The 24,682-nt window shown below is 42.8% G+C and overlaps 1 protein-coding gene and 1 pseudogene across 1 annotated transcript in view; both read right to left on the reverse strand.

The window, feature by feature from the left end:
• Positions 1–3,428: 3,428 nt before the first annotated feature.
• Positions 3,429–24,682, reverse strand: part of LOC117023027 (dehydrogenase/reductase SDR family member 2, mitochondrial) — a 107,372-nt gene continuing 86,118 nt past the window's right edge. The window contains exons 2-9 of the mRNA XM_033107441.1: positions 10,162–10,350; positions 8,544–8,721; positions 7,928–8,029; positions 6,035–6,105; positions 4,974–5,025; positions 4,571–4,705; positions 4,270–4,325; positions 3,429–3,994 (exon numbers count right to left, since the gene is read on the reverse strand). Of these exons, the coding sequence (XP_032963332.1) occupies positions 3,883–3,994; positions 4,270–4,325; positions 4,571–4,705; positions 4,974–5,025; positions 6,035–6,105; positions 7,928–8,029; positions 8,544–8,721; positions 10,162–10,310 (855 nt within the window). The 5' untranslated portion in view covers positions 10,311–10,350 and the 3' untranslated portion in view covers positions 3,429–3,882. The remainder of the gene's footprint in view (positions 3,995–4,269; positions 4,326–4,570; positions 4,706–4,973; positions 5,026–6,034; positions 6,106–7,927; positions 8,030–8,543; positions 8,722–10,161; positions 10,351–24,682) is intronic.
• Positions 17,634–17,990, reverse strand: LOC117024059 (mitochondrial import inner membrane translocase subunit TIM14-like; annotated as a pseudogene).

Below are 24,682 nucleotides of genomic sequence, written 5' to 3' on the forward strand. Positions count from 1 at the left end.
CAGAAGGGTGCTGCCTCTGAATATGACTCAGGACAATAGAAAGGCCTTCACCAAGAGGAGCCAACCCCAAGAGGACTTCAGTACCGACAACTCGTTTCCGTCTAAATTAGATGTTCTCAACCTGGAATTACGAGACTTGGTGTGACTTTACTCTTCAAGTGCTCAGAGGCCTGTGCGGCCCAGAAAACATTAAGAACCACTAATCCAGAGAACCCCAGGGGGAACCCCAGAATCCCCACCATCACTCCCTCCAGCCTTGCTCAGCCTCCACCAGCCCCATCTCAGAGAATAGAGCAGAGCCTGCTGTGAACACTCACTCCACCACCGTGGGTCTGGACAGGCTCAGGCAGCCACAAAAGGCAGGAGGTGGCAGAGGCCTGTCCTCAGCCTTGTGGCCTTTGGCTCTACCTTTACCAGGACTTCACAGACTTGAGAATAAATTGGAGTTTATTTTAGAGAAAAAAAAAACGTTTAAAGCACAGAGGACAGAGAGAAGGAGCCTTCAGGGGCCTGAGCCTCTAGCCTTGCCCTTTATGGTTCCTCCAAAGCTCCAGTCCTATGATCTCCTTCAGCTCCACAGCCCAAAACCGAGAACATCTATGTTGGTTGGATCAGAGCAGCCAAAACTAGTAAAGTCACACTTCGGGTCCCAAGGGTGAGACTATTGGAGGTTAAATAATAATATGTAGGAGAAACTCAAGGTCATGAGTACTCTGCTTGTTATCATTGGTGTTTCTTCACCACAGTGGGAACCTCCAGCCAGGTACTGTGGAACGTAAGAACTCAGGCATATAGGACAAGAATTAGACTCTACATTTTGTCTCTTCCCATCTGAGGCCAGAAATATATCCTGTCTCCTTCCTCCAACTGCCCTTGCTGTCACTCAGTCCCTTCCTAATACAAGTTCTACTCTGTTTGCTGTTCAACTCATTATAATGTCTATATTTTACAGTGGTCTTCCTCACTATAATGAAATTTTTTTCCACAGTGAGATTCTTGTTTCTATGGTGATGCAGGAGAAAGTCTGTGTAGAGGTGTTGCACTGGAAGCTTTCACTTTGAGAGCTAGAAAAGCTGATTGAGGTAAAGGGTCAGTGGAGATTTGGAAAGTGCCCAGCAGAGGTCACAACTTCGAGGAAAGTGAAGTCAGGAGGAAAGCATAAAGAACTTTCTTGTCTTTGTAATTACCTCCAATAGGCATGAAACTTTCACACTCTTTTAACATTAACTTTACATACTCAATGATATTTTTCATGTATTGCCTTAGACATTTGGTCTGAGACAACTTTTTAGACAACCTTATAAAAACATTTTGTGAAAGAAAAAGAGTATTACGTGGTAGCTGCAGAATGATAAAGGATTACTGGGGAGCTTTCTCTTTATAAATGTGAGAATTTAAATAACTTTTACGTGAAAGGTTAAAAAATATTACAAAGAAGTTCAGCAACATAATTAATAAAAATGGTTCTACTGCAAAGTCTAATAGCCTCTCCTTTCTATTTACTCCTACACACAATAAATCAGTGTTAAAATATAATTTTCAAAAATAATGTTGTGACTGTCGTACAAATAAAAAATGAACAAGTGTCAAAATCTTACTCAACTCATTCATTAATGAGAGAACCACTCAGGTGTTATGACCAATTCAAAGAACATTTGAGAAGCTAGGTATTTATAAGAAATGTTAGAATAAAATTTTAGGGTGAGACACAAAACTGGTTAATGTCCAAGAGGAAAATAAACCACAACCTTTGGGACAATCTCTTCTAACAGAATTATTTGCATCTCTAACAGATAAAAATCTACACATTAATCTTTGCTCAGACATAATAGAAAGTCAATCCCCACAGTGCAACAATGCACTGAAAATACTCTCCCAGCTCTTCTGCCTACTTCCAAGCTTCAAGTGATTTTTTTTTTTTTTTTGACATAAAGTGAAAGCAGTTTTGTAAGGGAGCAGGGAGTACCCGTGGCTCTGGAAACCAGGGTGCCAAAAAGTCAGAAAACAGTCCCGAGAGCTCACCAACTCCTCTTCCTGACTCAGGAAGAGAAGTGATTCTGCCAACAGCCTTCCAAACCAAAACTGAGACAGTACGCACAGAACTGCCCCACACGGCCTCCCTACGTGCTCCGATCTCCAAAGGGAATGGAGGAATATAGGCACTAAGAGGGAGAAGCCATCAGGTGAGCCTCCTTCCTCTCACAGACACTGGAGGAAATAATTGCATGGAACACCTGCTCCAGGCAAGGTGCCCAAATCCAAAAGCAGAATCCCAAACACAAAAGAACATAAAAGGGATCTCTCCTGGCTGCACAGGCTGTTTGAGATCTGTGGGGCCAGATGTGGTAGAACAATTGTTCTGGCTTCACTTTGCCACTAGAGGGATTGAAAAAACAAATAAGGAATAACTGAGCTCAAGGACCCCAAAGAGTTGAGAAGTCCGGTTAGAGCAGAGGTGGGAACCACCTTGGCTTGTGGTGGGATGGGGAAGGACACCCTTCACTGATGTGAAAGAGTCAGGAAAAGAGAACCCCTCACACACAGATTCATAAGATTCAGATTTAAATTCTCTCATTTATAAAGAGAAAGCTCCCCAGTAATCCTTTATCATTCTGCAGCTACCACGTAATACTCTTTTTCTTTCACAAAATGTTTTTATAAGGTTGTCTAAAAAGTTGTCTCAGACCAAATGTCTCAGATGGGAAGAGACAAAATGTAGAGTCTAATTCTTGTCCTATATGAATCTTTCACACTCTTTTAACATTAACTTTACATGGGAGAGGCAAGGAGTTGGAGTTATCAGATTATTGTTCCTGGCCCCTCTTTGAAGACGGAGGTTGGGGTGGTGAGGAAGTGGGCTTGAAAAGATCGATGTTACAGCCTGAACTGTGTCCCCTCCCTCAAATTCATATGGTGATCTCCTAACCTCTAGTACCTCAGAGTGTGATTGTATTTTAAGATAGGGTCTTTAAAGAGGTGATTAAGGTTAAATTATGTCATTGGGGTTGGGCCTAATCCAATACGTCTGGTGTCCTTATAAGAAGGGGGGTTAAGACACAGACGTGCACAGAGGAAAGACCATGTGAAGACAGAGGAAAAAGGCAGCCATGTTCAAGACAAGGAAAGAGGCCTCAAGAGAAATCAACCCTGCTGACCCCTTGCTCTGGGACGTCTAACCTCCACAACTGTAAGGAAATAAGTATCTGTTGTTTAAGCCACTTAGTCGGTGGTACTTTGTTACCACACTAATACAATTGGTAAACGTTTAAATACATGTTTAGGGGAAAGGTAGGTGGTCCCAACTAGGATCCTGTAAAAAGACTGCCGAGTGATATTAAAAGCCAAAATTTTATTGGAAGCCTTAATTTCTCCAGTTTTCCACAACAACCGAAGTATAGTTTTTTTTTAAAAAAAGACATTTGGATTGATTAAGCACAAGTGTTCTCCCAAAGGGGTACAGCAGAAAAGCAGTGAGGAAAAAAGCTAAAGGCACTTATAAAACAGTGATTTAAGTGCTATATTGTGCAATCTAGACTATTTAAAGGAGGAAATAAAGAGGGGGGGATTGATATATTAGGACAAAATGGAGGGTCAGGGAACAGGAGTTTATCATGTAAGAAGAAACAAACAGAAAGAAATGGAAGAACAGGATTTGTGGCTAGAAAGTAAGATTGTACTTGTAATATTTCAACATGGAACAGACTCAGAAGGTCCCAAGGATGAGACTATTGGAGGTTCTTCCTCAAGCCTGGCATGTGCGAACCTCCACATTGCTAGACTGGAAGAGCTTTGGATTCTGTCCCCAGACCGCAATGATCCCCTAGCACACCCACCCTCAGGCTCCAAGGCCCAGACCCACAGCTCTGTAGCCCCCGAGCCCCGTCAGAGCCGAGAAGAGAATCCAACCACCACGATATTCTCGCCGGTAATGTAGCTGGCATCTGGAGAGCACAGGAAAGACACGAGGTCTGCGCAGTCCTCTGGCTGCCCCAGCCTGGATGGAAGGAACACAGAACATAGCATCAGCGATCTCACATTCGGGTTCTGTGCGCTGCGGCTAACAGGCCTCTCCGGTGGGACTGGGCGCCAGGGAGGGACAGGGTGGATACAGCAGCACTACTTGTACCCTCTGGGCCTGTGTGGAACCCAGAATTCAGAAAAAGGAATGGCCGATACACAGGAAGGGGTCTGCTCTTGGGTCAGACTCAACTGACCTTCCACAACTTCCACAACTGTACACAGACCACCAAAGCACCAAATGCCACTTGCCTCTGCAGCTGATGGTTTTCTTTGAAGTTGTTCCAGAAAGCCACATTCTCATGCAACTGAACAAAAGACAGAGGTGAAAGAGTCAGTGCTGCTAAAAGAAGGAAATGGGAGGGCCCCCGAGTTAGTGACAAAACACGCATGACAGCTTTGCCCTTCTCAGTGTTGATGGACTGGGCCACGGCTGAGTTCAGAGGATGGTGAGGACCTCAGCTATAAGGATGAGTCCCCTTTCCCTCTTAGTCCTCGGGCAGTGTCTCCACACAGCCAGCCTAGGGAACAGGGGACATGCCCCAGTGCTCACCACTTTGCTGAAGTCAGTCTCGATTATTCCTGGAACCAGGCAGTTCACCCGGATGCCCCTGGGGGCCAGCTCCAACGCCAGCGTCCGGGTGAGGCCCAGCAGGGCTTTCTTACTGACATTGTAGGCACCCAGCGCCTGGCACGGGATTAAGAGTGATTAGGAGGTGATGGGGGTGAAAGGAACTGTCAGTTGGATTTCTCACCTACAGAGGATCACACCTGGCCCAGCCAGAGCTCAGACACACTCCTCAGCCTGGTCTGAGAAGAGAAGCCGGTGTGAGCGAGCCAGCAGCCACATGGGCACCAGTTCTGCCCAGGGCAGCAGGACTAAGAGGAGGGTCTGCCCCAGGCTTGGGGAACCACCACGCCCTTTCCCAACCAGGACACACGGAGCAAGCACTCACCACATGTGGTATATAAGCTGAAATGGAAGAGACCAGGATGACGACACCCCTCCTGAGACGAGACAGACAAACACAAAAGGAGAGAGAAAGCTCATAAGTCAGCATTGATTGAAGGGCTATAATGCAGTCGTGAAGCATGCGATCCTCACACGGTCCTACTCTTATTCCCATTTCACAGCTAAAGACACCGAGACTCAGAGCGGTTTAGTAACCCAGCCAATGAGTGGCAGAGCTGGGATCCCAACCCTATCTCTCTGACCCAATGTCCATGCTCAGAACCACTGTATTCTTCTGCTTCTCCAGGGGGGAACAATACCCAAGCCAGTTGTGGGGAAAGGAGCACAGTGGGCTTGGTGAAGAGGCAACATGGCCGAAGGGGAATGCTTATCAACGGGCCACCTCTGAGAGCAGATGGGGCAGGAGGAGACAAGAAATGATAGCAACTTTCTCTTCTCTCCAGACAGTCCTCAGCTACTTCCTACAGGGTATGCCTGTGTGAAGGGTCAGAGGAGCCGATGGGTCCCAAAGGAGGTGGTGGCCCAAGTTCCTGTCATGAAACCCCTGGGAACATGTGTAAAGGGTGGTCAGATATGCAGGATCTGGAACAGAGGCAGAGTCCCTAGAGACTAAGAAGCAACGAATGAGGAGGGCCTGGGGTGGCTTCTCCCTGTGGGCAGAAATGGGGCAAACCCTGTCATAGGTTGTAAGTTGGTGAAAAGGGATTGTCCAGCTCTGACAAAACCAAAGTAGGTGAGGGTGTGGATGAACAGCCCACAAGGTCAAGGAGCCAAAGCACAGCCTCCTCCTAAGCCTGGTGATTTCAAGGCCAAGGAGAACGTGCCTGGGCCCCTGGAACCTCACCCTCATCCCACAGCCACTAGAATCAGAAACTATAGCTGAATGTGGGGTGAGGCGGGGCAGAGGGAGGAGGGACATGGAGATTTCAGAAAGACCTGTGCTGTCCACGTCCACTCCCGGGTGTGCCCCAAGCTCTCCAGAGTCAATTCTTGTGCCTCAGTTTCCCCAACTCCCACCATTCCCCACCCTGCCCTGTAGCCTACCCTCTCTTCTCCATGTGGGGCAGCAGCTGGCTCAGCAGCAGGGCTGGGGCCTTCACGTTGACGCTCAGGATCTGAAATCAGAGCAGGTGGAGGGCGGAGACAGACACCGTCAGCCCAGCTTTGTTTTCATAAGACACCTGAAGTCCTTACAATTTTTGAAGCAAAACCAGATGTGTGCAGATCTGACAGACTAATCCCCCTTCTGACCTGGGCAAGAGGTGTTTCTGACTTCTCATGGTTTAACAGGCAGCTCGGTTAAGGGACAGTCCTGGGAGCAAAGCCCTGAATATGTGAACTGTTCGGGACTGGGGCGAAGGAAAGATTTGTTCAGGTGTTTAAAAAAACTGGCCGTGCCAATAGATATAATTATATAAGCAGAAGACACTAGAAAAATATTGAAGAACCATAAGGAGGGAAAGTACTAGGTGCTGAGAGCAAGGGAGATTTCTGGAAGAGTTGTCTTTGTCTGTCTGCTTTATACGTCTCCTGTTTGGTAGGTAGATGAGAGATCCCATCCTGCTGGGGAGAATGGGGTCTCCCTGAAGAGGTGCTCAGGCTGGCCCAAGGATAAGATGAGAGAGAAGAATTCCCCTCACAGGACACCTCATGAACATTGGGTTCAGGTGAAAGCAGAGCTTCGAGTAAATTCTGAACTTGATTTGTGCCCTCGTATTTCACCTCCAAGATGGTGGCAGATGTAATTAGAGGATGATTCCTGTCTAGTGGTGCAGAACTGCATGTGGAATAGCAAGTCCTTGGAGGACAGGTGAGCAGCAGAGAAAGTAAGGCTGGCTGTCGGCAAGTGTGCCCAGCTTCAGGAGGGAAGATTGCAAACAGCGCCCACAAAAAAGATAGAGTCAGGATCCTATGAACTGAGACACTAACAGGGAAAATGAATGAGGAGGGTTAGGAGACTGTCAGCAATGAAATTCTAGCTACCTAATCGCTAATGATCCTTCAGAGGCTTTAAGGAAGTAGAGAATCTGGAGTCTACTGGCAGCAGCTGCAGCGAGCTCTGATTTCAGGTCATCCCTCAGGTGGGCTGGAAGGGCACCCAGCCTGGGTACATAGCAAGAACGGCAGCCCTGAGGACACTGAGCAGAGCGAGGAGAACTAGGGAGGGCAGAAGGAAATGCTCTGGCCCAGTGCTTGGGGCAGAAGGAAGTGCTAACAATGACAGGAAGTACGTGACTCCATCCATCCATCTTGCCCATCAGTAGGACAAGGGAACAATACAGAAGAATGAACAGAAGAGGAGACATAGGAGAGTAATGAAGCCCGAAATGGACCTCAAAGCATTTTACAAAGTCTCCCTGGACCTTTGAACACCAGCTGGAAGGATGGTTAAGTGGACTCATAATGAGTTGGAACCTCCGAGCCCACAGAGAGCTGATGTGTGGGTGCAGGCCTGATGGGGGCAGCAGGTTCATCGGAGGACAGTGAGAAACCCACATCTACAAAAGGCACAGAGTCGTAGCGGCAGGTACGGATCGCCACAGTCGAGCACCACCACCAACATATGACCCCGTAAATGGAGGTAAGAACATAAATTGTTGACAGAGAGCAGAGACCTTACGATTCTTGAGTCCTGCCAAGAGCAGAGACTTACTCCCACAGTTCTGTTCCCACAGCCTGGAGCAGTGCCTGGCACAAAGCAAGCCCTCAATAAGTATTTGCTGAATAAATGCGAAAGGAATGGAAGAGAAAAGAACGCAGAAAAAGTGAGGAACTGGCCTTAAAAACACACAAACCAGAAAGGAGCATCAGGGCACAGTGCGCGTGTTTACAATAACATGGAGGAGGGGAGAGGAGAGGCTCGGCGGGGGCATGCCCTGCTGGAGCCCATGCAGAGCCAGCACATCAGCCCCCCACCAGCTCCCAGCAGCCCCTCACCTTGTCCCACACCTGCTCACTGGTCCCCATGATGCTCCCCACCAGGGGGTTGACAGCAGCATTGCACACCAGGAAGTCCACACCTCCACTGTGCTCCAGGGCCTGGGGGAGGGGAGACGTGAAGGGCCAGGTGAGCGTGGAGACGGTCTGAGGAGAGAGCCCAGGTGCACGGGCCACTGAGGCAGAGCTTGCTGATCAGTGTCTCCACCAGGAATGGTCAGTCACAAGGCTCCTGTGAGAACCAAACTCTTGGTGAAGGTAAGTGCCCTGGATAGGCCATGGGCAGGCTCTCTGTGCTGAGGGCCTCACGGGAGGAAGGTCTTCTCCAGGAATCCCTCTGGGGACTTGGGATGGGGAAATTCCTTTAGACCCCTCTTCAACCATAGTTCTTTCAGGATGTGTGGTGAGGGGGTGTAGGGGTGAGGGTCCTCTCATCAACTGGCCACTTTCCAGAGAGCCAGTGTCTGCTCAGGGATACGGTGAGCAGTCATGATCTCAGGATGTGTTCTAGGGCTTCTGGACCCCCATCCCGGTCCCTGCTCCTGAAGGGCTGAGCAGTGAGGAAAAGGTTCTGTGTGTTCTCCTGCCTGTGTCCTTCTACCCTTTGGCCCCTCACCGTGGCCAACAGCCGCTCCCGGTCCTCAGCTTTCTCCACGTGGCACACAGTGCCTGTCACACTCAGTCCCTCCCCCTGCAGTGCTGCCACAGCCTGGTCCACATTCTGCTGCTTCCGGCTGCTGACCACCACGTGGGCCCCGTCCTGGGCCAGACGCCTGGCGATGGCGAGGCCGATCCTGTGGGCAGACATGGCTGTGATGGCTCTGCCATCCCCAACCGCCTCCTAGGACCTTGATCATGCGACACAAAGTGAGTTCCAGAGTGTGGCCCAAGAGCCGCCTCCAAAACCTTGGAGTGGGGAAGAGGAACTCTTGAACGCTTACTATACATCAGGCCTTCACAAGACTACCCCATTGAATCCTCACAACTGCAGGTAGAAGAATAATATTTTATAGACAAGAAGACTTTCATATCAATTTAGATAAAGGGAGTTTTTAAAAAGTAATGTTCCATCAAAACATTTGTAAACTCGCTGGGCACACAGCCTAAATTGTGGAGACTCGTTCACTGCCCAACGATTTCTCCCGTTGTTCTAGCCAAAGGCCTCTGGTGTACATTGCACTTTCCCTAAGCCTAACAGCTTTCTTCTGCTCGGCCCTTTAAAACTGTTATACCAAAGAACGTGTGCAGCCCCCCTGCATAAGGAGGTCTGAGGCACTCTTGACTGGGGCAGGTTGAGCCCCTGTGATAAAGGACAGAAGGCGTAGTTCCCCTCTCTTGTATAAACTATCTGGGCAACTTGGAATTTTTAATGTATTCATTTGCTGTGAAGGCTGGATAAGGGAATACACACAAAGTTTTCAAACAAACATCATGGGGCTCTCAGAAGTCTGGAGTGATTAACCAGTTCTACAATACAGGGGTGTAAATCGGTGATGTTAGAGATCATGAAACGTCAAAAGGAAGACAGAGCCCCTGAAGCAATGGACCCCAGAATTCACCCCTCCTCCAGCCTGCGGTAACCACTCCTTACCGATCGTGGCCCATTGTGGCAGTTAGAGGATGAGTGGAATTAAAGGGACATAGGCAGAGATATGATCAGGAGAGGTTCATCAATAAAAGCTCTCTGAGCTGGTCTCGAGACATGTCCTTGTGCCATTGGCACTCTGCAGTCAACGAGAGCCCTGAGTCTGAGACACAAATAGGTCTCAGGCTTCTCCTCCCTATTGGACCAGAACCCTAAAAGACTGATGGCCGAGTGCCTATGACGGATGGAGAAAGAAGGCTGTCCTGATGACGGTAACAAGTTAAATAGCTTAATGTTGAATAACTATGGCATATACCTGAAACTAATATACTATTGTATGTTAGCTGTATTTTAATAATAATTTGTGATAAAGTTAAATAGCTTGGGGTTACCCAGCCAGTTAGTGCAGAGACTAGATCAAACACTACCCGACCAATTCAGAAGCACCAGGTTTTCCAACATCATTCTTGGAACTTAAACACCAGGTTGTTAGAGAGAGATGCTAGGAGTTGGAGTTCTTTGTAAATGCCAGAGCTGTGTAATGAGGTGGGGTGTCAGGCAGGGATGTGTGAGAATGGCCTCCCCTGCTCTGGGATGGGGACACTAATATCTCCTGGTCACGAGGCAGCAGGGATTCCCATTCACTCACCCTTTTGTGGACCCAGTGATCACAGCCACTTTCTCAGCAAGGGCACAGCTTCCATGTGCTCTTTGGCTGCTCATTCTTGCTGAGAGAGGGACCGACGAGCAATGAAGACCTCTAAATGCCCACGATGCAGCCCTGAGAGTGGCAGTCATGTCTGATCTCTTTCCTCCTGGACCCAAAGCTGGGGAAGAACTGGGAAGACAATCACATCTTGAAACATGTTAGGATCTGGGTCTCCATGCATCCTTTATGGGAAGGTTCCACTAAAGTCTCTGATAGATGCCCGCTAGCCTTCAAACGTATACAGTATAGAGCTACTCATACCCTTTGCACGACCTAGTCCCTATGGGCTTCCCCGTCACCGTGAAACACATCACCACAGCAGACGTGGATACCACATTGCTGGGCCCTGCTAGATGCCCGAGTGATACTTGCCTGACTCACCTCCACATCCCAGACAAGAAATATCACTGTATTATTCTGAGGGTCACCTTTGTACTTCCCTCCACACATCCATTCTTCCACAAAGGAACAGCATTGAACTTTCTTCTCAACTTTCCCCAGCCTGTTGCAATCACCCTGGCCCCAAGCTCTTGTCACCTCCCTGATCTGCTGCAACCCCCTGTGCCCTCCTCTGAAGCTCCCCACTTGAAGCAACAGCCATTGCCCCATCATCAGAGATACTAAACTTGTCAGCATTTCTGACACGCAAGTTGCTTCCCCTAAGCACAAATGACTCATCCAACAGTAGATAAAAGTCCAGCCACTACCTGCTTGTTCCAAAACTTTCATAGGGCCTCTATCCTCACCCCTTCTGCCCCCCAGGCCATACTGTCCAGGCCCACCTGTGCAACAATCCCACGGCAGCTGTGTCATTGTAACTGTATCAGCAGAACCTTTTATATGCAACAACTTTCTCTCAACCCATGTCTTCTATCTCAAGGCCCCTTGTCTTCTTATTGAAAGATCAAGGAACAGTAACTGTCTTAGGTTGGCTACTTCAGAAGCACACTCAAAAAGCAAGTAGTTTCTTTGGAGATGGTCCTGGGAAGCAACATTAGGGGTACGGGAAGGATGGGACAGAAGGGAAGATAACTTATACAAGGTAAATTATCAAGTGGGTTATCTCTACAGAAAACTGAAGTCAATCCTGCTGAGGAACTGTGAGCAATAGTTTGAGATTCAGAGTTATCCCTGTCAAATGGCAAGGACCCTGGACTCAGAGTGACCAAGAATCCCTGTTTCCCAGGACTGCAAGTTTTAGCACTGAAAGACTGACATTCCAGGAAAGTGCTCAGTCCTAGGCAAACCAGAAGAGTTGGTTACCCTCATAAGGGCATACCTCCTACTCCTGTCAATCACTGGGTGAGGACTGATCCTGTGGAACACGGAGGTGACCAGCAGAGAGAGAGAGAGCAGAGGACCTTGGTAAGGTGGGACAGTGTCGTAAGGCCATTTGATTTTGGACTTTCTCTTATGGACAAAAAGAAGCTCGTGGAGCTTTTAAGAAGTTGATAAACTTTGCATAAATCCATGATGATCACACTCAGGGAGGCATAAACTTCATTCTAGGCCCTAATGACTAATATACCTGATCACTGGGGCTCTCGTGTTCATTTTTTCTCTTAATTCTTATTCCACTTTCTCAGTGGTCTACCCCAGTCTTTCTACCCCTATTGAGCCCCTACACACGCTAACGTAATGCTTCCCAGGGAAGAAATCATAGGGCTCTGAAAATAGACAAGTTCACATCTACACTCAACATAGAAGCTTGAAACAACCATGATTTACCACCTGAGTCTTTGGGATTCAAAGCAACTTCAATCTTGTTGATCTCAAGGAGTGTTATGGACTGAATCGTGTCCACCTGTGCACGGATTCATATGTTGAGGCCCTAACCTCTACCACCTCAGAGAGTGATTGTCATTGGAGATAGGACCTTTAGGAACATGAGTAAGTTTAAATAAGCCTGTTGGAATAGGCCTTAATCCAATCTGACTGTCATTCTCATAAAGAGAACGTTGGGACACAGAGTAGACAGATGCCAGTGATGCAGTGATGAGTGCACACAAAGAAAAGGCCATGTGAGGACACAGTGGGAAGGTGGACATCTGCAAGCCAAGGAGAGAGAACTTCAGAGAATCCACATCTGCCAACACCTTGAGCTTGGAGTTCCAGATTGGTGAGAAATAAACTTCTGTTGTTTAAGCCACCCGGTCTGTGGTATTTTGTTATGGCAGCTTTAGCAAACGAATACAAGAAGAAACCTCAATAATATTTCTTAACAGTTTACATTATTACCTGTTAATCTTCCTCAACCTTCCTTTCAACAGAAAACGTGTGCTAAGGATTTCAGACCAACAGAAAGAATCCCAGGAAATAGAGAATAGAAAGGATATCCTGAGCCTCAGAATCACATTCAAGGAGCCTCTGGTGATGCAAGTGAAATAGACTGTGCTTCTGCAGTGTGGTAATGATATCAGAAAGTCGGTTTCATGGCAAGAGGAGGTTAAAAAAACAACTATATGTATGGTTTCATACTCCATCCCTGATCTTCAGAGACTGACCATAAAAGAAAATATGTGCTCCCATTTTTGGTCCAGAATATGTTGTGTCTCTCCCTCCCAGGGAGAATGATGCTACAAGGAGCAGCTGGCCTTCACCCACACACAGTCATGTGATATGACCTTTCACATTCCCACTCTTGGACTATGCCTGTCATAGAGCTGATTGAAATCTTAGTTGTCAAAGACATAGTCCGAAACAGACTCGTGTGTAGATATTTTTCCTCTCAAGCGGAGGAGGTGAATCCCTCCTGCCCCACCTTGAGTGTGGGCTGGACTCAGAGTCTTGATTCCAAAGTATCAAGAGCTTAGAAAGGGAACAACGAGAATTCACAGTGGAGAAACCCAGCAGACACTTCCTAACCATGATGAATGTTAACATCCCCACATAAGCCATGGCGTTATCATGTACCCCCTGATATGATAAGAAGGCATCTCACTTCTGTGCTCTTCTTCTCCCAAACTCATCATCTCGGTCTAAATATGAGGAAAACATCAGACAATTCCAAATTAAGGTTCATTCCACAACATCAAGACCAATACTCTTCGAAACTGTTACGGTCATGAAAACAAGACGGAAACTATGATGGGTAGGAGGAGACTAAGGAGACATGAGGATTAAATACAGTGTGGTATCCCGGATTGCATCCTGAACAGTGAAAGGCCGTTAGTGAGGACAAAAATTGGTGAGATATGAATAAAGTAGGTAGGTTAGTTGTCACATGGTGCCAGTGTTAATTTCTTAGATTTGATGCATGTGCCATCGTTTCATACAAGACGTTAACATTAGCGGGAGTTGTGTGAAGGGGATACAGGAACCCTGTGTACTATCGTTGCCACCTTTCAGTAACTCTAAAATTATTCCTCAATCAAAAGTTAGTTTTCAAATTAACCCTACATACCGTAGCGGATTTTGAGAGACTGTTTCTTTAATTTTAAGGTAGAATTTGGCAATGATTATTAAAGTTGTGAATAGTAAAATCTGTTCTAAAAATTTTCACACCTTTAAATTAGCTGCACATTTAGAGATGTTAGTTAACTTGTATGAAAATTGGGCTGTTCCTAAATTTTCCAAAATAGTATTTCCAATTTCACTGTGGAAATTTCTGGACACATTTCTGCAGCAGCGGGATTCATAGGAGGGCTCAGATGTAGCCCTCTCCTCCCTCCCGTGCCTAGCCCTGCAGGAGCCCTCCTGGCCTGGGTCTCTCAGGATGGACCCGTTGGCCCAATGCTTCCTGTGGTGAGTGGTGAATACTTGCTATCACGGCAGGGAAAGGGGATTTCACCTGATACCTCTGGGCACAAAAGTAAGAAGAAGGTTAATTAGCACTTCCCCCGTTAAGGACTGGAGTCCCGATTTTAACTCTCCGTGTGCATACTGTGAGCAGCGTAGGTCACGGACCACTAGGCATCCCCAGAACCAATGTGAAGACTTGAAGAGTAGAGATTGTGCTGAGAAGAAGTATGTGTCTCCTAGAGGATTCTGTCCCCTCCAGTCTCTAGAGCCCTCTGTTCCCAAGGGGACCCCTCAAGGAAATAGACACCTACCTGGGACCAACGGACTCAGTGCTTTTCTCTGATCCTTGAACAGAAGCCTAGGGTTGCAGCAATTGTGAAGTTGATCGCCTGAATATTCTGCTATAAAAGACACCCTCGTTTATTTTTGCCACAAATATTCATTGAATAAAATTATTAAAAGGCAATACAGCATAGTGCCAAAGAACACTGGAGTAACATTGCCTGGGTCCACAGACTGGATTTGCCACTTACTGGTTGTATAAACTCTGACAAGTTCATCTCTCTGTGCCTCAGGTTCCTGGTATGTAAAAATGAGGGTAACAAAACACTTCCTTGTTAGGATTATTATGAGAATTAATTCCATTCATTTATGCAAAGCACTTAAAATAGTGTTCTCACAAGTACGGGCTCAATGAGCTTTAGTTATCTTTATATATTTTATGCTTAAAATATAGCACAGCACCCACTACATTAAGTTGCTTCCTGGTCACTTTCTCCAGGTCAACATATAGGGCAAATACAAAGCCTAACATCTGCCTCTGATCACACTGAGCTTGACAGGCTTTCTTGAAGAATGCTTTGACACCTGCATTTTTAACAATTTTTATCCAGCAGAGAATTGTCCCAGAATACATGAGCTGAACACTATTTTGTCCTGATTGCATCAACTTTTCTTGGCTTCAATTCTCACTGAATGGTAATTGTTTAGAACTTATTACACACCAGGGCTCTGCTTAGGACTAGACAGGCCATTATGAGCAAAACATATGTGATCCTGTCCTCAATACATCTTAAGGGAGACAAGTATGAAATACATTTAAAAATAAATGCATAGATAAATAACAAAATTGGTACATGCTTGAAGAAACCGGATAGAAAGGAAGCAAAATAAGAAACACCTAAGTTACATTGGGAGGTTAGCGAAGATCCATTTAAAGAAGTGATGTTTAATCGCAGACCTGAAATTTCAGCAGGAATAGCTATGTGAAGAGTGAAAGGAAGAATTCAGGTGTGTGCAAAGGTCAGAAGGAAGGGAAGAGCTTGTTGAGATCAAGGAAATGGACCTCAGCCCAGGGAGTGAGATGAGACCCAAAAGGGAGCCAGGTCACAAGGGGACTCATAGTTTACACCAGGGATCTGCAATTTTATTCCAAGAGTATTGGAAAGCCACTGAAGGTTTTATGCAATGGAGTGAGAAACAGTGGGATGTATATCTTTAAAAGATTGTTCTGGCTCCCGTGTGAAGTATGGATTGGAAAGCATGGAAAACAGACGGATTTCAGCTCCCTGCAACATCGGAGATGACTCCCAAAACATATTGCTAAGCAAAAAAAAGCAAATCACAGGAGAACATGTTCAGATTTATTCCATTACATAGAAGTTAAAAACCAGGCAACACAAAGCAAAACATTAAGGATCTGTCTGTATCTGTTGCAAACATAAAGAAACACAAGAAAACAGTTATCTCAAAATTCAGGATAGCCGTTACTTCTGGGGGACACAGCAGAGTTTCTGGTGTGGAAGAAGCATATGGGAGGCTTTAGGGGCATTTGGAAATATTCTATTGCTTAAGCTGAGTGGTGGATACATGAGTATTCTTTAAACTATCCATTTACATTATGTATACTCTTCCCTATGTGTGATTTATTTCATAACAATCATTTAAGTTACCTAACTGAAAAAGTTTATGAAATGTTAAAATGCGAAAAAGATGAGTGATGAATACATGTTTTTTCTATTTACCTGAAATATTCCAATTATAATCATAAATAACAAATGGAAATAATATAATAACGAATAACAATGGGAGAGTAATAATGGAAAATAGAAAATAGATCCCAGGAGGGAGAAAGGAGGGAGAGCAGCCTTTGGGCGGCATTGAACAACAAGCACTCCTTATTGTAATGTATTGTGTAGGTAGAGGTGTCCTGGGTGGTGGTGGGGGTTGGCGTGGGGCGGGTACTTACATAGGCTACAATGTAAATTGCTTCCTGGAATCCTGGAGCTCTACAGGCCCTGCAAGGTAAGGCAGAAGTCTCAGCTGTAGATAACAGTGACATGGGCTAGGATAGTGGCAGTGGGAATAGAGAAAAATAGACATATTCAAGTTACATCTAGGAGGTAGACGAGAGGAGTTGATAATGGATTGGATGTCTCCGTGTATCACAGAGATGAGAGACATGCCTGCTTCGTGTTATTTGGCTTTTCACAAAACGCTGTTCCAAGAGCTGGGAGTCTGCTGCTTCCCAGATGCTAATAATGCCTCACTCGAAGATTTTGAAACTTTGATACAACTCTCTCAAAGTGTAGTTTTCCCATAATCACCTCAAAGACATTTGAATTCTGTTTTCATGCCAGATTTCCCTACAACTGTCAAACACTTAAAGCTGCAAGTCTCGACAAAATAGTCCAGATCCAATGTTTTCTAATGAGCCCCCAAATGTCTTTTTGTAGCTGTTTTCTTTCTTTTCCTTTCAATTCAGGATCCAGTCGACTTTCACATATTGCAATTGATTGCTGCATATCATCCGTCTTCTAAAATCTTGAAAAAATCCATCAGTTTTCCATTGTTTGAAAAATACAGGACAATTGTTTGGCAGAATGTGCTTTAGAATTCTTTGATAGTTTACTCATGATGACATTCAGGTTAAACAGTTTGGCAAGAACAACACAACATTGTTGGACAACACAACATAACACACAGGATGCACACGTGTCAGATGGTGCTCTGTTGTTTTGTATTTCTACTTTTAAAAAAACCTTTTTATTTTAGAATAGATTTAGATTTACATATAGGTTGCAAAGGTAGCGTGGGAAGGTTTCATGTGCCCTCCACCCAGTTTCCTCTATTATTATTTTTCCTTTTTTATCAAGTTTTTAATGTATGAAATCTGAATTCTGTCAGTGATATATACATAACCTCGATCAATTTCTTATGACAAAGTTGTGGCTAAATTCACTTTTAAATTCAGTGTTCCAAGCAGCTGACGGTCTTTCCTCCCAATGAGATGAGTCCCCACTATAACAATCTGTACTGATTCATTCCATCATAATATTCATCACATGGTATTTTAATGACCAGTGTATCAGTTTCACACCCCAGAGACTGTCATGTTTACTTTACCTTGAAGTAGGTACTAAATTATTTGCTCAATGAGTAATGAACAATATTTCTATTCAAATGGTATGTATTTATCCATAATTATTGAGCATTAATCTCCAAATATTCTATAATCTGATTTAAAATCCTCAAATTTAAACAAGAAACTTATACCAAGGCTTTTAGTTTGTGATAAATCATTTTTAAAATTTGTAGCTTTGAGGCATTTTATTATAAAAAGCTGGTACTCATATAAATAAACTAGTAAGAACTTAAAATTCATCATACATTTACTTCATTTTTTTAGCTTGGCCTTCTAGTAAATCTTTAGCGTCATTGATTTTGACTACTATATAAGGAGATCCTTCCTTGTCTGGGTGATTTAAAAGCATAATTAGTCAATGAGCAGCTCTTATTTTTCCTTTATTAGCAGTCGGGCTTAAACCGAGCATTAATGCTGCTTCTCATTTTTTCATTTTGGGTTCAAACCCACCTCTGTAATAGCCACCACTGCAGACAGATTTTGGTAGGCTTTGAAAAATTTGTTTTAGTTGAGGCTCCTCATGCTTCATGGCTTACAAAACGTAACAGCCTGCAAATCCTGCAGCAGCAATGGTCAGTCCAACTGCTACCACTGCACTGGTCATGGCTCTGGCTCAGCTCTCCTGCCTCCACCGAGAGCACGGTTCCCCCTAGCCAAAAGCCAGCTTCCCCTGTTGTTAACAGCTTACATTCATATGGTTCCTTTGTCACAATTAATCAGCCAATAAGAAATTATTATTAAATAAAGTCCATACTTTGCTTAATCAGATTTCCTTAGTTTTTATTTAATGTTTTTCTCTGTTCCGGTATTCCATCCAGGATACCACATTACATGTAGTCGTCATGTCTCCTCAGACTCTTCTTAGCTGTGACAGTTTCTCAGATTTTCTTTGTCTTGGTATTTTTTGTGAGTACTTGTCAGGTATTTTGTAGAATGTCTTCTGGTGGGATTTGTCTGATGTATTTTCATGATTAGACTGGTTTGGGAGAAAGACCACAAAGAGGTAAAGTGCCATTCTCATTGCATCATATCAAGGGTATATATTATCAAATTTCTCCATTAGGAAGTCACTCATTTTCCCTCTTTTCCATGCTATGCTCTTTTGCACTATGGGATTCACTATGCACAACTCGCACAGAAGAAGTGAAGAATTATGTTACATTTCCTTGAGAGTGGAGTATTTACATAAATTACTTAAAATACTTCTACATGGGAAGTTTGTCTATTTTTCCCATTTATTTATTTATTCAATCATGTATTTATATCAGTATGGACTCATGGATATTTATTTCATAATTTAGGTTATAATCTAGTACTACTTTATTTATTTCATTGCTCAAATTGTTCCAGCTTTGACCAGTGGGCTTATTTTTTGTGGAAATTGACAAACGTTTTCTAAATACTGCATAGATTTGCAAATGTCAAGAGAAAGCATTTCAAGAGAAAAGCGTAGTTCAGTGATTTACAGAAATCAAGACATTTTACAAAGCTACAATAATTAAACCAATGTGGTATTGGTGCAACTATAGAAAAATATCAGTGGGATAGAAGAGTCCCGAAAGAGATCCACACACGTATTGTCACCCAATTTATGACAAAGGGTCCACAGCAACACAATGGAGGAAGAATGGTCCTTTCAATAAGTGATGCTGGATTAATTGTATATTCAAATGGATACAAATGAACCTTTGCACCTATTTCAAACTATATGCAAAATTCAATTCCAAATTAATTATACATTAAATGTGAAAGGTGAAACAAATAAAGCTTATTAAAGATAACATAGGTCTATAGCCAGAACCTTCTCTCTGTGTCCTCACATTGTGGAAGGGATGAAGAATCTCTCTGGGGTCTCTTTTATAAAGACACTAATCCCGTTCATGAGGGTTCTGCCCCTATGACTTATAGATCTCCCAAAGGGCCCACCTTCTAATGCCATCACATTGACATTAGGATTTCAACATATGAATCTGGGAGTGGATACAAACATTCAGACCATAGCACATATTAATGCGCATGAAGTCTTTGGGAACTTAGTATTTCCCTGTGTTATGATTGGGTTTAATGTTCATTCTTTTATTTATTGAGTATTTATTGAGGACCCACTATCAGCCAGATACTGTATGAGGCACTAGATGATGAGCAAAACAGACTAACCCCCTGACCTCAAGGAGCTTACAATCTGGTTGTGAAGTAAGAGTCAGATGTTAATCAAATAATCACATTCATTTATTAATTACAAACCCTGATGATTATGGTTTATGTGACTTGAGGAGATGAAACTAAGAGTTTGGGGTGACCAAGGCAGCTAGAATTTGCAGGACAAAGGACTGGAGAGGAGCGAGCTTCAGAGAGAGAACTTCACAGATCTATAGAAGGTGCTTCTTGAGTATTTAGAGTAATACTGATCAGCACATGCATGTGAGGAAACTAATGAAGGCCAGAGAAAGAACCACTAGAAAGGTTCCTAGGTGCTTTCACAAGGCCAAGAATAGTGCCTGTTTCCATCAGCCAGACTGCAAATCTCTCAATTCATGAGCTATTGGGTAGAATGCTCAGAGGGGTCTTGCTTCAGTAGTGGAGAATAATTATTCCTACACTGAACACTGTTCTGATCTCATTTAACAAACCTTAAAAATAAGATCCAAGAGAATCAAATTGTTCCCAAGTTACTTAACTGCATCCCAGAATAAAACTCAAGAGTATTAATGGGAATACAAAAATATCCAGCACCTAAGAAGATAAAATTCATAATGTATGGCTTCCAATCAAAATTACAAGGCATGCAAAGAAGCAGGAAAATTCAATCATAATAAGAAAAAAAAATCAATCAATCTCAACTGACACATAAATGACACAGATGTTAGTTAGCAGACAAAGATATTAAAACAGGTATTATAGCTATATTCCATATGTTCACAACATTATGAAGAGAGAAGGAAGATTTTTTTTTTTTAAGATCCAAATTGAACTTCTAGAAATGAACACTATAATGTATGAGATGAAAAATATACTGGATGGGGTAACAACAACCTAAACATCACAGAAGAAAAAATTAGTGAAGTTAAAGACAGCAATAAAAGCTATCCAAATGAAGCACAGAAAAAAGATTTTTTTAAAAAATGAACAAATCAGTGAGCTATGGGACAACTTTAAGTGACATAGCTACATATTACTGGAGTCCCCAAGGAAGAGGAGGGAGGGGGAGAAATAGGAAAAAAATATTCAAAAAAATAATGGCTGAAAGATTTCAAAATTTGATGAAAACTATAAACCCACATATACAAGAAGCTTAATGAACCCTAAACACACACACACACACACACACACACACACACACACACACACACACACGAAGAAAACTATACTAGGGCATATTATAGTAAAAATGTTCAAAACCAGCGATAAAAAGAACATCCAGAACCTTCATGAATGCAGGAATCATTTCATTGGCTCTGATACTTTGGTTACATTCTCTAGTGTAACCAAATGATTCCCTGAATAAGTGTGAGAGGAACTTTCTGCTTCCAACATTCAGAAGCCTGAAGGGGAGTCCTGGAGAAAGCTGTTTAGGAGGAGGAAGGATCCCAGACTCTCTGTATTCTCCTGTTTCTCATAGATCTCCCTAGAGCTCCCGTCGCAGGCAGTAGCCCTTCTACCCCCACCTCTCCCTAGTGATTAAGATGTCATAGATTCCAGATCTACCTCCATGAGAGACCTTGTTTGTCAAAGAGGTGAGGAAGAAAAACACTACGTTTTTATTTTTATTTTTTTGCCTGAGCAAGATCATAAGACAGTTCAACTTCTAGCCTTCCTGGCTGACAGTGAGTTAGTATGCTGATGATCTGGGCAGAAGCCCATTTGACCTAAATCAAATCAATGACATACTTTCCAGCACCTTCACCATCACACTTTTACAAGGAGAACCTGCCATTTCTATGCACTTCACTATTTTGATGCGATAGTGAGGAATTTGTGACTCAGACTGTAAGGGACCATCATAGGACATCAGAAATGTTTACCTTTGCCCCATCCTGATTCCACAATGAGGCTTTGAGAGCTGAGCTGTGGTTTGGTGACGTCTACTGCATACATTACTTGGAAATTTAAAACAAAGCCCTTTGAGGAGCAGATTGGATGGAAGGTTTGCAAATAGGGCTTTCAGGAAAATAGTACTTGCTTAAATTAAAGAAAAAAATGAGATGAAGCACCTCCTTCCTCTTCCAAAGGTTCAGTTTGGGGTGGACATTAGCAACAAGGGACCATCTCCTTCCAAAGAAATCTCTTCACCAATTTCTTCAGAAATGGAGTATGTACCTCTCTATACTCTCATTCCTTTTTTATGTCCTTAAACTGGAAGAGAGGTCTGAAAAGTCATGTAACAGGTTTTTCAACATTTTCTTTGAATATTTGCATATGGTGACTTGGCTTTGGAATTTTTTATCTATTGTATCCCTGCATTGTTAAAATTGAATATAAATGAAGACCAGCCTTGGCAATTCCCTAAGCAGACAAACCCAGTTTTGTCATACAAATAAAGCATAATTTACCTTATTTTGCAAAACCAAGTCGACTTTAGTCATTTCTTGTTTATGCCATTGAAAGTCATAAGCAAAACTTACACTGATTCTCAAGATTGATATGAGGTAACCACTGACCAATTCCCTACCATTTAGGAAAATTCTAATATTATAACCAATCAATATGATGAATGAACAGCCACTGCCCTCTGAGCCTCATTCCATGTTTTGGTTTGAATGCTCCCAGTTTGCAAACTGTGTTTTTGGTGTGTGAACAATATATTTTTACTAATTACTATTTCAGTGATTCATTGGTTTTACTGTGGCTATTTATGAACCTTTGACAGTGCCTTGATCAAAATTTCAATTTTAGCATCGTGTTATACATATGTAAATAAAAAATGGACAGAATTACAAGGAACCCATAAACATAAGAGATCTTACCACATTTTTTTTGGAAACTGACATCAAATGGACAACATCAATAAATACATATAAGATATTTAGAAATACACAACGAAATATGCATAAAATCCTTCTAGAAAAAAATTTATTGAAAGATATACGAAAGGTAAATGTAAATAGATATTTATGTTTCTGGGTGAGAAAACTTAACATTGTAAAGATGTCAATTATCCCCAAAATTATTCTATAAATTCAAAGCAGTCTCAATTGAAACCCTAGCAACTTGATTAAACTGTTCTATAATGGCAGTGGAAAAATAAAGGCACACTAATAGTTTAGACAATTTTTAAAGAGAACACAGGTATGTGCATGTGCCCTTTTGTCTGCATGACTCCATAACCTGATAACTGTTCTATTGGCTTGCATCTTTTTCTAATCTTGTTTGGTCTAAGACCTGGACCATACCTCTTAAATTTAGAAGCTAAAAATGTGGTACTTTATTCACTGAAACTTCCCAAGCTTTTACTTCCTCACAACGTGTGGTGTTTTTAAAATATATTCACAATTTCATTGACACACCTCCCATCAAATGGTAGAGCCAAATTCCTATCCCTTTGAGTGTGGGCTTGACTTAGTAACTTGCTCCTAATGAAGAGAATAAAGTGGAAGTGAAAGTGTACAACTTGGGAGAGTAAGTCATAAAAGGTACTGCAACTTCCTGCTTCCTCTCCATTGGATCATTCACTCTGGGACAAGCCAGCTGCCTTACTGCGAGGTCCTTCAAGCAGCCCACGGCAAGGTTAATGTAGAGAAGAACTGAGGCCTCCTGTCATCAGCCATGTGAGTGAGCCATTTTGGAAGCAGATACTTCAACTCTTTTCAGCCTCAGCTGACATTTTGATTGCAACAGTTCAAGAGACTGTGAGCCAAACCTACCCAGATAAATTGGCTCACAGAAACAGTAAGCTAATAAATACTTGTTGTTTTAAGGCACTAAGTTTTAGAATAATTTGTTACATAGCCAAAGTAACTAATATACTGAGGGAAGTGGGAACATCTTGTCTCATGGCCAAAATGGAGGTAACCAAAGAAAGAAGAAAGAACATCCAGATTCATATTTTTATGGGCTGAATTGTGTCCCTTCAAATTCATATGTTGAAGTCCTAACACCCAGTACCTCAGAATGTGACTGTATTTGGAGATAGGGTCTTTAAAGAGTTAATTGAGATAAAATGAAGTCATTGGGGTGGGTCCTAATCTAGTATAGCTTGTGTCCTTATAAGAAGAGGAGATTAGGACACAGACATGCGTGAGGAGAGACCGTGTGAAGACAAAAGGAGAAGCTGGCCATCTCTAAGTCAAGGAGAGAGACCTGATAATGAAACCAAACCCGCTGACAGTTTGATCTTGGACTTCTAGCTTCCAGAACTGTGAGAAAATAAAATTCTCTTGTTTAAGCCACACAGTCAGTGGTATTTTATTATGGTAGCCATAGAAAACTAACACGATATTTCATGTTGTTATTGCATCATGTTCTTCTGTTGGTAAAGATTTACCTCCCAAAGCAAAGAACATACAGAGCATTTCTCTCATCTGGAAGTCTCAAACTTCCTTCCAAACAGATATAAATTAAGTCTCTGTCTAAAACTGCACAGTTCAATGCATTTGCCACTAAGCCTATGCAACTATGGAGAACTTGAAATGTGGCCAATGTGACTGAGAAGCTAAACTTTTTATTTTAATTTTAACTTAAAATTGATGCTCAGTTCAATTATTGGAAAAGTCTTAGGTGTGTTTGGAACAGCTTGGGTAAGCGAATCTACTTTTTCAACCATAAATTTTATTAAATCTAAATACACACCAAGCATTTCTGATGAAATCTTGCATCTGAACTGAGATTACAGCAAGTATAAAATATATACTGGATTTCAAAAAAATAAGATAAAAAATGAATGTAAAATATCTCACTAATAATTTTAATATTGATTAAATGTTGAAATAATTTTGGGATAAATTGGGTTAAATAAAATGTATTATTTAAATTAATTTTATGTTTCTTTTTAATTTTTTGAATATGACTACTAGAAAATTTAAAATTACATATGTAACTCACATTCTATTTCTATTTCTCTCATTATAAAACACTCACTGGATAGACTCAATAGCAGAATGGTGATGACAGAGAAAAGAATCAGGGAACTTGAAGATAGTCCTAGGAGAGGAGAAAGCCTGCAGTGCTGAAAAAAAAAATTTTAAGAAATAATGGCTAAAATTTCCTGAATTTGACCAAAGACATCAATGTACAGATTCAGGAAGGTGAAAGAATCCTCAAATAGGAAAACCACCAAACGACAAACAAACAAGGATATCT

This window comes from Rhinolophus ferrumequinum, chromosome 6 (genome assembly GCF_004115265.2).
Source record: "Rhinolophus ferrumequinum isolate MPI-CBG mRhiFer1 chromosome 6, mRhiFer1_v1.p, whole genome shotgun sequence".
NCBI lineage: Eukaryota > Metazoa > Chordata > Mammalia > Chiroptera > Rhinolophidae > Rhinolophus > Rhinolophus ferrumequinum.